Below are 17,261 nucleotides of genomic sequence, written 5' to 3'. Positions count from 1 at the left end.
TCTCACACTGAGGTTAAAAAAAAACTATTTCCTTTGGTTTGAGAGAGCAGCCTGTGATCCCCCTGGAACTGATCTCTTGTTGTCAGTAACCTGCCTCTGTGAGTGACAGCTGAGGAAGTTCCCAGTGGGATCCCAAGTGGCAGAAACACAGGGCCTCTCAGAGACATAATGCCACTGATAAGGCAGCTGCTTCACCAAAACAAGTGGTGCTGCTTAATACTCCTGTCCAGGCATACTCCTCTCCAGGATGAAAGATTCCTTTCAGTATGGCAAGCTGTTGTTTCAGCCTTCCTGGCAGCTCTAGTTATTCTCAGAGGAATCATGAAGTGGTAGAATCCTTACCTGGATAGGTGATCCTTTCCAAGGCCTAGCTATTCTTCCTGTTAAGTTATTCTTCTGTCCCTATTGCTGTAGTTTGAGCCCAATATGTTGTGACCTTTCCACTGTGGAGGTAGGCCTGGATTCATCCTGCCTAGGCATTTAATTTAGGGTTTCACATCATCATGATTTTTTCTGAGAACATAGATGATGGTTGACTCTCCATCTCTTGTAGAATGAACTAGGAGCCAGGTTCAAAGCTAACACAAATTATTTGTTCTTCATGCCAGCTGGATCTCCTTGCTAAAGAACATTGAGGACTCTGTGTAGTTTGTGTAGGTTTAAGAGGAAACTGGACAAGTATCTGGAAGAAAGATTCCCTGAATGTTAAACAGATGAACAAGCCCTGTCAGGCTCAGGAAACTGCCTGAACTGAAAGTAGCTGGAGGCTGAGAATATTAAGGAGAAATTATTTGTGCTTGCCTTACTACCTATGCATCTGTGCCAACTGCTGTAGAATAGAGGATCCTTGGGCTGGGTACAGCCCTGGCACGAAGTAGAATGGCTGCTGGTGTCTGTGTGTCGTGACTGTAGGACACTAAGGCACTGGGCTCTTTACCCCTAGGTAGAGCAGGAGTTTTCAGGCAGCAGGAAATACTCTGAGGTAAGAGGAATAAATCCAGACTAAATATTTTTTCTCTGCTGGATGACTGACTCAGTGGTGCAGGTATGATTTTTGTCAGGCACGCTGGTGACATACAAGCAGCAGCAAAACCCTGCTAATGAGGCTGGTATGAGATGCTATATTGCTCTGCTCTCTCAAATAGCCAGATTAACTGTGTGTTTTCTTATATCCTGGAATGTGGGCAATAGCAAACCGGGGGGGGGCACTGATTTTTAGTAAAACACTTCAGCAACCTACACAGGAATATTCTGTAGCAAGTTCTAAAGTGCTTTTCTGCTGTTTCCCATCCAAGTGATTTTCCACGGTGCGTTTGGCCGGGAGTTATTAACTGCAAACAGATTGAGCTGCTGAGCACTCCCTGATCCAAACCCAGGCTTGTCACTCAAACACCCCAACATGAATCAAGTACAAATGTGAATTCTCACAGCCAGTGCAGTTCATTTGGAGCAAGCATGCATTTAGCATTACACAAAACACAGCCGTCCACCCCTTGACAGTCCTTGCTTGTCCTAGTGTTTTGAGGGAGAAGGGGGAGGACATTTACTCCTGATGGTGAACTTGAAAAGTATATTTTCCTTTTAAATGCCAACCTATTCCTTTTCCATGTGTGTTTCAAAAATATCTCTGACACTTTGGCTCAGTACCCAGGTATTCCAACTGTTATTCTAAGATGGTGGAAATTAAAATTCTGTTGACTTCACTGGAGCTTTGCCAGTTTTTCTCAGAGGAAGATTTGATTTCAGAATATTTAGTGGAGTCTATATCTGACACATGCACTGCAGGCACTGTGGGTGCTGGGTGGCAGCTGTACTGATGCCAGTAGCTGGAGTGATTGGGAAAGGGAAATTCTACTGTGTAGCAAGGGTTGTGGTTCCAACCTTCTCATGTTTCTCATCATCAACCTTCCATCTCATATGGAAATTATATATTCAAACTGTGTCTTGCAAAGGTAGAAGTGTGTTAGGCTGCTGTCCTTTTCTAATCCTGAGTGATGTGCTAAAGGGTTGGAAGTGTGTCCTGGCACTAGGACCCTGATCACTTTGAGTCCAGTAGAGCAGAGGTTTGTGCCTTGACCTCCTGAATTGCCTGTTGGGGCCATGGTCCCAGGTCACTACATCCTAAAAGCATCTCTTTTTCACATCACAGGTCTAAAAGAATATCTTGACTGAGTAAAATCGAAGTGCTATTTTTTTCATACTCAGAAAGGGAGTCAGTGCCTCAAATTTTCCACGCTTTTCCAAATGTATCATCTTTCATATTGAAATTTACTGTGTCTCCTTCAATTTTCTTTTATCTTTTAACACTTCTCATAGTTTCACCAAAAAAAAAATCCAAAACAAACAACAACAACAACAACAAAACAAACAAACACAAAAAAACCCAAAAAATCACCAGTTCACCAGTTGTTCCAGCAAGCACAAAGCAATGGAACTAATGTAGGTTTCATGTCACAACAACTTGGGCATATAACTAATGAATCCATTTGTAAGATACCTGCTGACCTCCACAGACAAGTAGTTCCTGATCCTGACTTTATTTAGTTGTTCCTGTGCATAATCCCACTGCAGACACTGAATGATAAATCTCCTGTGGATTTCAGTGTGTGCAGGTTGAGGCCCTCATTTATTAAGGGTTTATCATTGCAAATTTGCTGAAAACACCAAACCCTCACAGCTCCTGTGGGCCTCATTTTCAGTCCTGCAGAGGCATCATAATACTATGTTTGCTATAGCTGAGTCATTCCCATGACAACATATGGAGTCTAAAATACAACATTCTGACCTTGCTGTGTGATCAAACAAAACAGAGAAACTGGGCAATTAAGACAAAAGTTCACTGAACACAAATACCTATAAACCCAGCAAGTAGGTGGGAGAGAAGCAGCAGATAAAGAGAAAATATTTCTCCTTCTCTGAAGTTCTGCCCCAAGGTAACTGTCTCTCCACAGATTTTTTTAATGCTAGGAGCTGCTGTGGTTAGCCTGAGCATCCTCCTCTGCAGAAAGCTCAAAGGAGAGCAAATGAGAGCTTGTTAATAAATCCATTTTGCATTAATTCTTTCTGGGGGGTGAGCTGTGAAAAGCAATACTATTTTACAGCTTCTTCCAGTGTATCTAAAAGCACTTTGAGAAATGATGAGATTGAAATGTTATTTGAGTTATTAATAGTCTGCTATAGAAATCAAGGCAGAGTCAGTGAACTGCTCTGAATCAAATGCTGGATTGGTAGAAGAATCAGGGTAGGAAAAACGGTGGCTAACTGGCAGTGTGGTCATCACAGGAAACCAGTGCCAGGCCTGAGTGGCACTGAGATAAGATATCTGCACCCTGGGCTGTGGCAGGAACAGAGACAAGGCACAACTGGAAACACATTTCCCACCAATTCATAAGCAGAAAGATGTAACAGGGAAGAGAGATGTTGCAGCTGGCCTGGCAATGAAAGAATAGTTTCATATTGAAGCAGCTTTCAAAACCAATTCTAAAGGATTGACAGCAGTAAAACAGTTTTAGGTGTTGCTAGGAAGACTGGTGGTCCTTACAACTGTGTCAGTGAGAGGCGAATTTCTAAGTCCCAGTTTGAGTTTGTGAGAACATTTTTGAGGATTCCAGTTGGAGTGGACTATTGAACTCTCAGGATCCTTCCCTGTAACAACATCAGCATTAAGACTTACTGTGCCTTAGTGGTAGGACAAAGAGCATGGTTTGAATCATCCCAATGCAGAATTAACTCAAATTGCATCTTCAACTGACAGAACTCCAGCTGTTAATATCTACAAACAAACTTGCTCATGGATTCTGAAACCTGGCAAGAATCTTTTTCCATATAGATAGGGCACTCTGATAAATGTATTTGTCATATTGCTGTGTATTATGGATGCAATGAAGAATTAAGAATGAGAAACCTTTGTCAATGAAGACAGAACTGTGGATGACAGTGCACTGGTTTACACTGAACACACCAAGAAGTGGCTGATCCATGGCATTACAGAGACAAGCCCAGAGAGCTCCAACCAAGAGCTGTGGCTCTGCTCTTGTGCACAATAAATTTAGCATTGAGTGTAAACACAGAAGACCCTCCAGGCTTTGTTCAGTCCTTAGGCAGATGATATCCATGGGGGGAGAAGGATTTCAGGTCTGGACTAGAGAAGGGAAAGTCTCATTAGTACAGCTTTTTAAGCCTTGTACTTTGAGAGCAGGTCACAGTAGGAACAGGTGACATCTGTGAGGCAGCCAGGTTGGTGAAGCTTTGATTTCATGGGTAAATAATCACTGTACCCAGGGAACTTGCCCAGTGGTGCTCAAAGTCAGTCCCACTCACACCCTGGCATGTAGACTTTATGCACTGACAGTTCCAGTGTCCAGGGGCCTGAGTCCCTCAGGGAACAAATTACAACCCAGGAGCTGTGGGCCAGAAATGGTAGAGCAAGCAGCTGTTGCTCTGCTGCCTCTACATCTGCCTGACACAATAATTAAATCTCATCAGCCATTCAATATAATGGAAGCAAACCAACTACAACAGAAGGGTTTTGCAGCACACCTGTCTCGTGATGTGTAACTGCAGCTGTATATTTACCTTTGTAATTAATTCTGTAGGCATTTATATGGAATTACAAGAGACTGAGTAATTTAGAAAGCAGTGGAAGAGATCATTAAAAAAAGTGAAAAGCATAATTACTTTCTTCTACCATCAATCTCCTCCATATCTTCTTTGCTGATGTTTCCCATGGATAGTTTATGTTCATTATATTACCTTCTTAGCAAAATTATCTCAAATTTCATTTCCAGGTTGGGAAAAAGGCAACAGTGCTATAGTGGGACAAAGGCATTGCCTATTAAACACCCCACAGTGAGCAGAAGCCCAAATTTTGCTGCAGGACTGACATTGCCTGTAACTGGAACACAATAAATTAATTTCCTTTTGTGGAAAACGTGGGCCCCACTCCAGTGGATGCTCTGTGCTGACATTTATGATGTAATCTGGTACCTTATGTAGCTGATTAAGAACTGTATTTATGTTCATTGTATAAATCCTAGTTTGATTAAATAAGTGGGTTATTGAGCTCTTTTTATCAGATTTCTTTTCAAGAGAGTTGATTTTTTTTTTTTGGAAACACACAGTTCAGCTCATTGGCAGGAGTTACCCAGGAATCTTGCCAGTGGAAATCTCCATTCTTAATTAATCTTTTCTGAATTCTGTAGTCATAGATACATTCTCTCCTGGTCATGCTAAACCAGATCAAATTTATGAGATAAACTGACCTACTCTAGGTCTGCACCAGTATAGAGCAAGGTGTAATGGGACTCCTTTGTGTGTGTCCCCAAGGGCTGCACAGAAATAGGTGTGCCTTAGTGTCTCCTTCACTACCAATGCTGTGTTTCTCTCATTCCTTTGCATTACATAAAGTTTTAAGCTGGGCCTGGTAAGGTATAAGGCTTACTGAGGCAGGCTGCACTGTGGGGCCTTTTTTCTGCCCTCCAGTCTTGCAGACCCCAAAGCCAGCGCATGGTGCTGCAGGGCAGATGACTTGGGGCTGGAAGAGCTGCAAATGGAGTTCCTTTGTGCTGATGGAGAGCAGAAGCTGTTCCTCTCTTCCAGGCACCAGCACTCTCATTGTACTGACTGGAAAGTAGCAAACTCAGACCTTCTGTGCTGTGAGGGGACCGTCAACACCCTGGGCATGAGCGTATGTGACTCCCACTTTGGAAAATGGGCTTGGAAGCAATTCTAGAAAGTTTCTAGAAAGTCAGCAGTGTTTTCCTTCTAGAAAATTCCAGCAGGGAATGCTTGAAAATATTGAAATATTCTCCTAAAAGACATAATTAACTTCAGTCAGCTTCAGTATGCCCAGCACCCAGGCTGGATCCTCCTAAGCCAAGGACTACAGGGGCTGTTCTGAGCTTCTCCCTGGCAGTTTGATGTGTTTGAAGTAGACCTCCCCAGCAATGTATTTGAAGTAGACCTCCCCAGCCATGTCTTTTTCTGAGCTGCTCTTTGCTTTGTGTTTCCCAGGAGCGCTCTGGAGGCCCGTGCTCGTTCCTGCATCGCGTGCGCCGGGCAGCGCTTCCCCTGCAGCTGCTGCTGCTGCTGCTCCTGCTCCTGGCCTTCCTGCTGCCCCTGGCAGAGAGAGACAGCCACAGCTGCACCCTGGCCAACAACTTTGCTCGCTCCTTCAAGCTGATGCTGAGATACGAGGGCCCTCCTCCAACGTAACCCCTGGGCACAGCACCAGGTGACGGCAGAAGGGCAGAACTCTGGTTTTAACTGCAGCTCACGTAGGTTTTAGGGCTTCTAACACATGCCAACGGGCTACATCACATAATGCAACTTAAGATTAATCACTTTAATCAGGTATTTGAGTAAAATTAATATTTTTACAATTTTTTTATTATTGTAATTATAATATGTATATAGAGATTGTGTATGTGTATGTATGTACATATATATATATAAATGCATATCTGTGGTCAAACTAACAACCACCATCCACTCATCCACTGTTTAGAGATAATTCTGCAACATTTCTGCCATCTTTCAGCAAGCAATACTGAAGGATGGTGTTGTTGTGGGATTTTCTGGGTGATTTTTAACATCAGATTTTGGTTTACAACTGAAGTCAGAGCAAGTATGAGAACATGTGGTCATGTACCAGAGTGTAAACCAGAGAGCAGGCACAGTAGAATCATGAGTGGTTGACATTCAGCCCAAGGAAGATCTGGACTTCTCTCTTTGAAATCTTGAGCTGATTTTTCAGTATCTGGATAAAGGGATTGCAGAAGCTAATAGAAATGTTTCTACTGACTTCAGTAGGAGTGGGAGTGGACCTCCTCTTGTTCTTATTTTTTACAAGATTTCTTTTCCAATTACTGTATTTTCCAGCCCACCTGAATCAGGAGAGGTGGAATACAGTGGGAAGAAAGCTAGAAAAAAAAAGAATATATTTTTTTAGCATCTCTCTATCAGGAGAACTTTTAAAATCAGATCATAATTTTCTGAACAAATTTGTGAGCACTGAACAAAACCTTGTATCACCAATGTTGTGTATAAAAAAGAGTAGGCTCTTTGTTAGATTTTTGTGTTTGTGGGGTTTTGTGGTTTGGTTTGTTGGGTTTTTTACTTTATAAAGAGGCATTTGGTAACGGATTATAAAGCCTGAACAGTGGGATGCAGCCTGGGTCGGTGTCAGTAAAGCAAAAGTTGGAAGTACTTTAATAATACCACCCTGGAAAGAAGATTCCTACCTAGAATTCTTTTGTATTAATGGTTTATTGAAATTGTGTAAACTGATTGTATCAAACATAGTCAAGCATAGATTTCTGTGTAATCTAAACTCTAAAATTATGGCAACTTGTCATTTATTTACCTAAGCCTATGTCTGATTTATCAAATTTTTGAATGTACATTATACATTGCCTTTAATGTAAAAGCAGTTCTCACTTCAGAGGGATGAAGCCATTCTTAGTGGTGTCTTGCCTAATTGACTCCTGGGAGAAAAGGTAATTTCTAAAAATGTATGCCATTTCTGAGAGCTCTCCCTTATTGTCTCATGGTTTTAGCTACAGTAGTAATCATGAAAAAATTAACGAAAGAAACAGTTACTTTCCCTCTCCTGGCTATGTTGCAGGAGAAATTTCTGTGTATCAGTATGGGGTACTTGGTGTTGTTTTCTGCTTAAGGTCTAAAATAATATTGGAGCTGACAGACTGAAGGAGGAAGGCACTTATTTAACAAAATCATTAAAGTTCTGTTCAAGAAGCAAACTTGTGTAGAATCAGGAGGCATAACAGCACGGAGCTCAGTTTGGGCACAGGATTAGGAGAGCAGGCAGTGTGAAAGAGGAGCAGCAAAACGTAAAGGGGAGAGGTGTCCATCAATTTGTAAAGCCTTAGAAAAGGAGTCACAATTAACACACAGGACAAGAGCACAGGCTCTGTGGAGGAAAAAAATCTCAGAATCCTTTTGGCTCCCCTTCCCTTCTGCACTCCTGGTAATATTACATATTAAACAGCTTTTCTTCAGTTTTCAGGGTTTAAAATGGGGCGAGTAACAGGGCTTCTACATGTTCTGAGGAGACTCTTCCACCACCAGCACTGTGTCACTGTGTTCCTAATTATGTTTCTGACTATACTAGGTTTGCTAGTGTTGCATTAAAATGCCAAAATTCTGCTAAAAATGTAAAGAGTGGAAATTAAAGGAGAGACAGCAGGGATGGTGCAGGTATCACTCAAAGAGCAAGGGGAGCATGGAGCAGGAGCTGAGCTGATGTGGGTTAAAACCCTGGCTGTCAGGAGGCGGCAGAAGAGCTCTCAGGGCAGGCAGGAGGGACTGGAAGCAGAAAGGTGAGCAGAGTCCAGGTATGCCGAGCAATAAGACATTCACTTTGGGAAGTGAAGGAAGGCCTGTGATTTCTTTCCTGAAGGAGCCAGATGGAAGGGAGCTATAATTTGTCAGAGAATGGGGCATAGTAATTCCTTCCTTGCAGCCATTCTTTCTGGTGGCTCCCTCCTCCTGACATACCTCCTGCTCTCCTGATTAGCAGTGCAAGTGCCATGCACATTCCTCTAAAAATTGCTGCCAGCCCCGGGGGAAGAAACCCCTGTGGCTGCCCAACAGGGAGTTAATCATCACACACATCTCCATGTCAAATTAAATCTTCCTTTAGAAAAGAAGTGTGGGGGAAGAGGGGCAGTAACAAAACCTGCTCTGTGTGGTTGTGGATGTGTGTAGGTGTGCACACACCTTTCTGTGATGTAGCTACATTGCAGTTCTCTGGGTTTTGCTGAGCTGATCCAGGTGATGAAAGTAAAATACCAGTGAGAAAGTAAAAATAATGAGGAAAAATAAAGTTGCAAATGGAAGTCAGTAGGGAGATGGAAAATTTTTTTCTCTGAAAGCACAAAATCTCACATCAGATTTCTTTCTGCCAAGCCTTTCGGATCTGGGTAATTTGTATGGGTTCACAAATGCATTTGACACCATGGGAGTGTGTAACAGGGAGAAAAAAATTCTGCACAGAAGATCTTACAAGAACAACTGCATCATCACCTTGATGTTTCAGTGTGGTGGCAGGTTTAAAAAAAAAACCAAACAACTAAATTAGAAACACACTTTTGCTTCTGGGTTTGCAATCAGTTTATTCTGGAAGTCCCCTGTCTGTAATCTTGGAAAGTTTTGCTTTAAATCTCAGTCAATCCATTCTCATTAACTTAAATAATCTAAATATATCTCACAGAAGTGATGAATATTTCTACTTATTTGCAATCTAAACTATCCAAAGCACAGGACTTTAATGTTAATATCACTGAAAACAATTTAAGTCTTCCATAATGTCATTTACCTCACCTGTCCAAGGCAGGTGTGAGATTTTTCTGGCAAAGAAAGAAAGAAGAAAATCTCAAAAGCTTGAGATGTAAATGCAAAATTTACTTTTGTTTTCATTCTCTTGGGGTTTTTTTTATTTCTGAAAAGCTTGCAATACTGATTCCTGGAAGTGTGTGTAAATATTAATCAAGTCAGTAATTGGAGTAATAAGTCCAGCTTCCAGGAAACTGTACAAAGATCAGATTCCTCAAAACAGAAACTAAATCCAAAGGATTTAGTTTTTAAGGACTGGTTTCCAAACTACTCCTTAAAATCTTGAGCAGAGTTCCTCATCTTTGCTCACAGATGATTTGGTGGTGATATGCTCACTTTTGTGCCTATAAAATCCCCAGCTCATACATCTCTGACATCCAGATGTAACTGAGATGTGTTATAGCTCAGGTTCAGACTGGGGCCACTGCCTTAAGCCTTGCCTTGCCAAAACATGGGATGCACAGAGCCCTGGATGTGTCTGCAGCTGAGGACTTGCACTGTTTTGCCCCAATGCAGTTGCAGCCACAGTCAAAGGGTGCTAAAAGCCTCTGAAACATATGGAGTATGTTTGGGGTTGTGAGTGGTGTGTGCACCTGGCCTACACTCCCTGCAGACACCCAGCCTGTTCAGAGAGCTCTGTCCCAGCTCCTGCCTGCACTGTGGCACCCAGGAGCTGCTTGGCCACATTAATGACCCTGAGGGGCTGAAGGCAAAATCCTGCACTCCACTGCCCATGCATTACAGCAAGGCATTACCCAAAGGCACACTCCAAACCCAGCCTTTGGCATGAAAGCAAGGCTCATTTGTAAACTGTAATTGATTTTGAAGCCTGATGCTTTCCAGAGAATTTTCCATGGCAGCAATACATTGAGGTAGAAAATTGCTATTGTGCCGCATGTCTATTTTAACAGCCCTTTCTCTCATTCCAGCCAGCAATTTAAATGATATTAAATATTATTTATATATGCCCTCTCCAGAAATCCCTGTGTGAAAAACATCTTCAGTTCTAAGCACATGCATTAGAAATGTTGTATTCCTCTGCTAGCTCTCAATCTCCAGAGCAGTCATGATTTCTACCAAGTGCTACTTTATTTGTGCTGACTGACAGCTTAGAAGACTCAAATATTTGAGGCTGTAAATAAAGCTACTAGACTAACTAATAAAGCCATCTAGTGATCACTGAATAATTTGGACAGCTTTTAGAATGGCTCTATGCTTCTCCTTAATCTTTTTGATGGAGTATTTGTAGACCTCAGAGAGAAGAAATGTCTCCAAAAATTGGCCATTCCTAGACAGACAGATGGTGATCTCTGTACATCAGAAGAAAGTATTTTCTCTTTAGCTGCTCTAGACCTCAGGAGTTTGCTACATCTGATGTCCTTTTCAATATTAAATAGGGAATGCTTTACTTTGATGTGTGTGCATACACATCTCATTAGCACTAAAGAGATTTGAAGAGTGAGTTCATGTACAATAATTCTTTCAACTTCTGTCGACACAAGAGAGTACATTTCCTCTTTTCTTTGGGAAAAAAACCAACCAAAACTGCTGTGTGACAGAGATTCCCAGGCCAAACAAAGCCTTTTGGAATAACTGAATATTACAGACTGAAACTAAATTATCCACCATAGGAAACTGGAAAAATAGTTTGCCTTTCAAGAAATGCTGGTATAAAACCCCCAATAAGCATGTCTTTGCCAGGCATCATAGATGTCTTTCAAGTCATAGGTTATGTACCCAGCTGTGTGTAAGAGCTGCTTTTGGAGGGTTGACTACCCCATGGACAGCATCATTTGCTAGGGTGCAGCTGAAAACATATTTGTCCAGAGAACCTGTACCAACTTCTTCCAGAATTGCTGGGGGCTGTTGAGGATGTTCTTAGCAGCTCCCAGGCCACTGACCTGCTCTGAGCCATTACAAATTTATTGCATTAATTCATCTATCAGACGTTGGCAACTCTCAGAAACCAGTTTATTAAAATACTAAAGATAATACCTCTGGTGCAGGCAACATGATTCAATGAGAACTCAATCTTATTACTTTTGCCATATTTAAACCAAGATATTTATTGGTTATATTGGAATATAAACAGGTTAGTTGTAGATTTTGGGTAACAGCAGGATGTTTTAGGCATGAGGCATTTTGAGTACATGTCCATTTAAGAATTGTGGGATCATGTTGCACTTGTTGAACTGTAAAACAAAAGAAAGTTTCTTGAATTAAAAAAAAAAAACCCAACAACAAAAAACAAACAAACAAAAACAAACAAACAAACAAACAAAACCCCAAACAAACAAAAAAAACCAACCACCAAACAGAAATCCCTCCCTAAAAAAAAGTAGGAGGGAATAATCTGTCACAGAGTTGGGTTTTTTATTATCTCTTTTCTATCCAATTTAAAATATGAATATATGTCTAGCAGAGAGTTAGCAGTAGATCTGGAAAACAAGGAATATATATCAGGAATATACCAGTTCAAACTGTAGCCTAAATGGCACTTCTGTTCCCTAACTGCTTCAGCAAATGCCAGATTTTACCTCATTGTATCTGTGAGATAAGCACCCTCCTCCTAGTAGAGTGTGGGTAAGGTGAAACTGCACAGCTCAAGGTGCAGCTTCCCAGTGGAAACAGTTCTTCCAAAGGCAGCCTGAAATCTCCATGCAAGAGGAACTCATAGGTCTGGCACAAGGAGAGCAGTCCAGGACTAATGACACAGGCACAAGGGCTTTGCCATCCCAGGGCTCTGCCAGGCAGAATTTTGACAGCAGCCATCAGTACAGTTCAGTTTCATGTCCCTGGCTGTGGAAGGAGGCTCCCCTCAGGGTGATTCACTCCAGCTGAGATTTGAGCACTGGAAGTGTTTTTTTCTCTTCATTAAATGCAGAAGAAACTGCTAAATTAAACCCCTCAGTGACAGGTTAATGGTAGGTGGTGGGTGCTGATGCTCCAGGAAAAGAGGCAGGAAATGCTATTATAGATGGAAAGCTACTCATGATGGTCTCTGCTCAATCCTCAGGAGGCAGAAATGCATTGTAGAACTGAGGTGGGACTTTTTCTGTTCCTTTTCAAGTAAATGTCAGGTTGTCTTTAGTCGTCTGGATTTTGAGGGCAAGCCTATTCAGTGCCTTACTGCATGCTAGTGGCTTTCTGGCTTCAGAGCCATTTACACCAGTGAGTTCCACATTATTCCAAGCTGTGTGATAAAGGTATTCCCCTGAACTGGTTTTGGATCAGAAACCTTTCGTCTGGGGACTGGGGATGGTTTGATTTTCCTTCTTTTGGCCATTTTGTGCTAAATCCAAGGAAGCAGAAAGACCAGCACTACCCTTTCCGGGCCATGTTTTGTCTTTCCTTCTTTTATGAGAGCAGAGGAGATTTGGCTTTGCTTCCTTTCCAAAGTAAATTATCCCAGTATTTCATTCTTCTTTTCCTGTTGCAGTTCTTCCACAGCCTAGGTCATTCCTATCACCTTAAGTGTTTCCAGTAGCCATTCTTCCTCAATACCTAGAGAAAAAATCTGGTCCAGTTTCAATAAATTTAAAATCCAGTAATTTCTTCCCCCACTGCAGTTCCTCCTGCAGATGCTCTGTCTGTTTCTGCTGTCCCCTGTGTCAAACCAGCCTTCATCACTATCTGGGGCACTGCAGTCCTGGCCAGCCATTTCTTCCAAGTCTCCTGGCCATGTCTTGCCCACATCTGCCTTCAGTTTTGTCTCAGAGACTGCCCTTAATAGTCACATCTGCAGACAGGAGTGTGAGGCTGCCACTGAACAAACAATTATTAATAATGAAAACCTCACTATTAGTATTGTTCATAGCCTGCCCAGAGCCTTTTTCTCTTCACCTCTCCAAGCAGGTTTTGATGTGTAATCCAATTTCTGTGTGCAGAAAATTGCCCCTCAGTCAGCACAGAGGGCTGGTGGTTCAGCTGCAGCTCTGTTACCCTCGCATTGTCACTGCTGGGGTAAGAGCTCCCAGGTGCTGCTCAGCCAGGCTCTGTGCCCTTGAGCTGCCAGGAGTGTTCCACTGTCATTGTTATACACCCTAAATAAGCCAGAACCCCTTTTTCTGACCTGGGAGGGAAAAAAAGAAAGAAAAGGAAAATGATCGCTTTTAACAAACTGATTTCACAACTCATTTATCAAGCCCTATAGCAAGCCATTTATTTCAGCTCCTTTTTCCTCCATGAAAAGCTGTGTGTTAAAAGGGAGAGGGAGTTTGGAGAGCAGTGCCACCACCCTCAGCAGCACTTTGCTGGGAGGCCTCCCTCTGGAACTCAGGGGTTGGAGCTGTTATTTCTCCTGAAGTGATTCCCACCTAAATCAAATTATTTCTTTTGTCAAGTCGAATAAGCACTGAACACCACAGACTTTGTTTCACTGCAGATATGAGTGAATGCCTCTGTATGGTACTTTCTGTTGCCATGAAATATATATCTATATATGTGTGTGTATATATATATATATATATATGTAGGTAATGGGGAGCGTAATTATTGCTCTACTTAGGGTGACATTCCACTTCAATGTAACTTTTAAGTGCAGCTTTTAAGAGAAACCTTGTCTTAAAGGGAAGCTGGAAGAGTTTAGAGGTACATGTTGTAATGAGCTTTGATGAGATTTAATAAGCTTTGAGTTTGGGTTTCAGTCTTTAGGCTGAAAAGCACCCAAGATGATTTTTCCATCCCATTCCCAGATCAAACCCTGTAAGAATTTAACCTGGGAGGCATTGTTTGAACACTGGCTGCTCCTGAAGGTGTTTGCATGTGCTATGTATGTGTCTGTCCTCAAACTCCAGCCTCCATTTTGTACATGAGCTTGACTGGAAGGCAAAAGACACATCTTTGTCTTGCTCCAAGATCCTAATGGTAATTTTTGCCTCAGTAGATGTTTTCCCTTTGATAAGTGTGAGTCTTTCAACTTTTTTTCCCTTTTAATTTGTGTTAACTGAGTTTATGGGGTGATTCCAGGAGGGCACACTCCATCTGCCCAGCCTCAGAGCTTCCCTTTCAGCAGCAGACCTTCTTCTCATTTGTTTACTTGGCTGTACTGGACCACTGTGAAGCAATTACACAAGCAATAATGCAGGTGTTGCATTTTTCTGTCATTGCCTTTTGTGAGACATAACTCTCCACTGACTCTGTAGAGTGGTAGGAGACCCAGAAGCTGCATTGTGGTTTACTGGCAATATAACCCATGCCCAGTGCCCCTGCAGAGGTCCTCCCTCCTCAGAGCAGTGGGCTGTCTTGGGCCCAGTTTAATTCATAAGCCTGGATTTTAAACAGTTTTGGATCCCTTCACCAGCACTCCATCAATCTTGCTTCCATCAGTTTTTGTGCTTTTGTTTAGTTTCAAGCTAGAAGAAAGTGTAAAGAAATGTGCTAAGACTCCCATATAGGGTGAGTATATATCCCATATGTTTCACAAAAAATTATGACAAAATGAAGGGATTTGCTCTCACATTGAACAGAATTATTAAGAAGTTCTAACTGATAAATTAAATAGTTTTTAAGAACAGCCTGGAGGAAAGTTTCTGCAATCAAACCATTCTCTGCTTTTAATTTAAAAATCAGCAAATACTGAGGTACATTTTGCTCCCTTCTTATAGAAGTGACCTGAAACTAAAATGTGAATTCTACTTAACAGGAGGTTTATTGATGTAAATCTACATTTCACCAGCATGTCCCATGTTAGATCACCTGCCTGTGGGCACAGGGAAAACCAAAGGCTGTTCACAAGAGAAACTCATATTATGAATGGTTTTAAAATTCTTCAGAGCTCCTATCCACTTCCAAATGTCAGTAATGGGGAGGATCTGAAACCTTCCTCTGAACCCTGTCATTTTGCATGTTGAAATCCTGGCTTGAATTCAGGTCTCCACTTCAGCTTTTGTAAATGTTAATATTCAAGTAGAACAAAAACCTTAGAGGCAATTACAGCATGAACATCTCTTCTAGTTTATGTATAGTAGCTGATAGCAAAGTCTGCAATAATAATCTGTGTTTATACATGTGCTGTACAGTGTAACCGTTGAGTACAAAATACCTTTTAACTGTCACAAGAAACTAACTGGATTGATGTCACTTTTTGCTCGTATGAATATAATTATTTGCCTTGCGGGGACCAGTTCTACTTTTGTCATGTTATTTATGATTTTTGAATAAAATGGTGATAAATTAGGCTTGTTTCTAAGGTAAACAATACTGGAGCCAAGCAGCTGTCTCTGGACATGTGCATGTTATCACAGCTGATATCAAGTCCACGTCTGACTCCTTGCTTTGCTTGGACCTTTCTTTAACCTTTCAGGCTTATTCAGGGAAATGTGGACCACTCTATTTTCTTATTAAAAATATGGCTTTGTGAAAAGCTGAACTTATTTTTTAAATCCTTTCTTTTCTGGTTCAGAAAGACTGTAACAATCATATTTTTCTAAACTGCCTATTGCTTGTGTTGGGAAATTATATAGAGATATATATTTTGCTCTACAGATTTCCATGTACTTTTGGAACTCTTTGTTTTCATAGATAAATCCTCCTGTTTGCTACAATTAGCTCAAAAAGCTGTAAACTTCTGTATGCTGACTCTGTGTAATTCTATAAAAATGCAGCTGCATCAAAAGACTGACGTTATGTTTTATGTAAATTGTTGGAGCTAAGTCATCCTGAGTGTTATGCCACGCAAGAGGTACAGAAAGAAATCAGGTCATTGTTTTGAAAGGCTGGACAGTGTTATGTCATACTGCCTCAAAGTCCCAGATGAAAGTCAGGGGAATTTCTGCTAGAAATGGTACCATTTTGGGCCATGAGTCTGTAGTTTTTTTACACTGTTTAAAACCTTATTTGAAAATTACTCCCATGAAACTTCATGGGAAATACTAAAAATAAGAGCCTGTGGTGTGTGAATAGCTATGATAGAATAAGGACCTTTTCTAATGAAGAACAGGACCTTTTAAATACTTAAGAGGCTATGATTTGAGTATTTCAGGACAACTTTTTGTGTTCTTTTCTGAGCTGTGGACTCCTCCTGTGTATTGTGGATTTATTCCATAGCTGAAATGCCAGATTAAATTGATTTAAGCCCCATGAGCAGATGAAAATAATAGAAAGCAGTGAAATATTGCAGAAAATGGCCTGATTTCATTCTTCAGAGCAATAGTTAAAGTAACTCACAGCCTTGGCTTCTTTGCACCTCTGAAGCAGAGGCCCTTGTTTTGTACCTCAGCTGTGGTATAACATGGAAGGATTTCTGCTCTCTGCTTGGAAAATACTGTCTATTTCTTATCCTTGTCAAAGCATAATATTTCCCAAATAAAAAAAAAAATCTGATTCTTCAAGACTCATAGGGGAGTTAAGGGGCAGCTGGAACCTTCTGTGATCCAGCCACATTATTCCAAAAGTTTATCCCTCAATGACAAATAAAATATGATGTGACTTTGCTGTTTGCAAGTAGGATCAAGAGACTGGAAATTCATCACCCCAAGCCCCTGCCTGTTCTGTGATGCTTCAGTGTTACCAATGAACTGTGTTGAATTGGACTATAAAATCAGAGTATTTTATTGCATGTGTCCTTTTTTGAAATGAAAATATAGTTGTATTTGATGTTGCTGTTATAGTGCAGTAAATAAACACATGTGTATTTCTTTTTAAGGACTTTTAGGTTATTTTGGGTGGTGGCTACACACTTTTGCTGTGCTTTTTTCATATAATTAGAGTATTTGGGCTGACCTAGAAACAACCAGAACAAGTGAAGCAAGGATAAAATTTGCTGCTTCCTGCCTCTCTGCTCAGGTATCACTGGAAGATGGCTGTGCTAAATGTAGCTGCTTTATTCTAGTCCTTTGAGATTTAACAGAAAATGTCAGCTTTTTTGTAAGTTATTTAAATAGAACTCTGCTGGACCTGAAGAAGAT

General features: G+C 41.2%; 1 protein-coding gene across 4 annotated transcripts in view; it reads left to right on the top strand.

The window, feature by feature from the left end:
• The window catches only part of SYNE3 (spectrin repeat containing nuclear envelope family member 3), a 65,682-nt gene extending 48,692 nt beyond the window's left edge, over window positions 1-16,990 (top strand). For all 4 annotated transcript variants that reach the window (XM_030948895.1, XM_030948897.1, XM_030948898.1 and 1 more), the window contains one exon: window positions 6,013-16,990. In XM_030948895.1, the coding sequence (XP_030804755.1) occupies window positions 6,013-6,213 (201 nt within the window). In that variant the 3' untranslated portion in view covers window positions 6,214-16,990. The remainder of the gene's footprint in view (window positions 1-6,012) is intronic.
• The last annotated feature ends 271 nt before the right edge of the window (window positions 16,991-17,261 follow it).

This window comes from Camarhynchus parvulus, chromosome 5 (assembly GCF_901933205.1).
Source record: "Camarhynchus parvulus chromosome 5, STF_HiC, whole genome shotgun sequence".
Classification (NCBI taxonomy): domain Eukaryota; kingdom Metazoa; phylum Chordata; class Aves; order Passeriformes; family Thraupidae; genus Camarhynchus; species Camarhynchus parvulus.
Note: the sequence above shows the minus strand (reverse complement) of the source record. Positions and strands in the feature narration are given on the sequence as shown.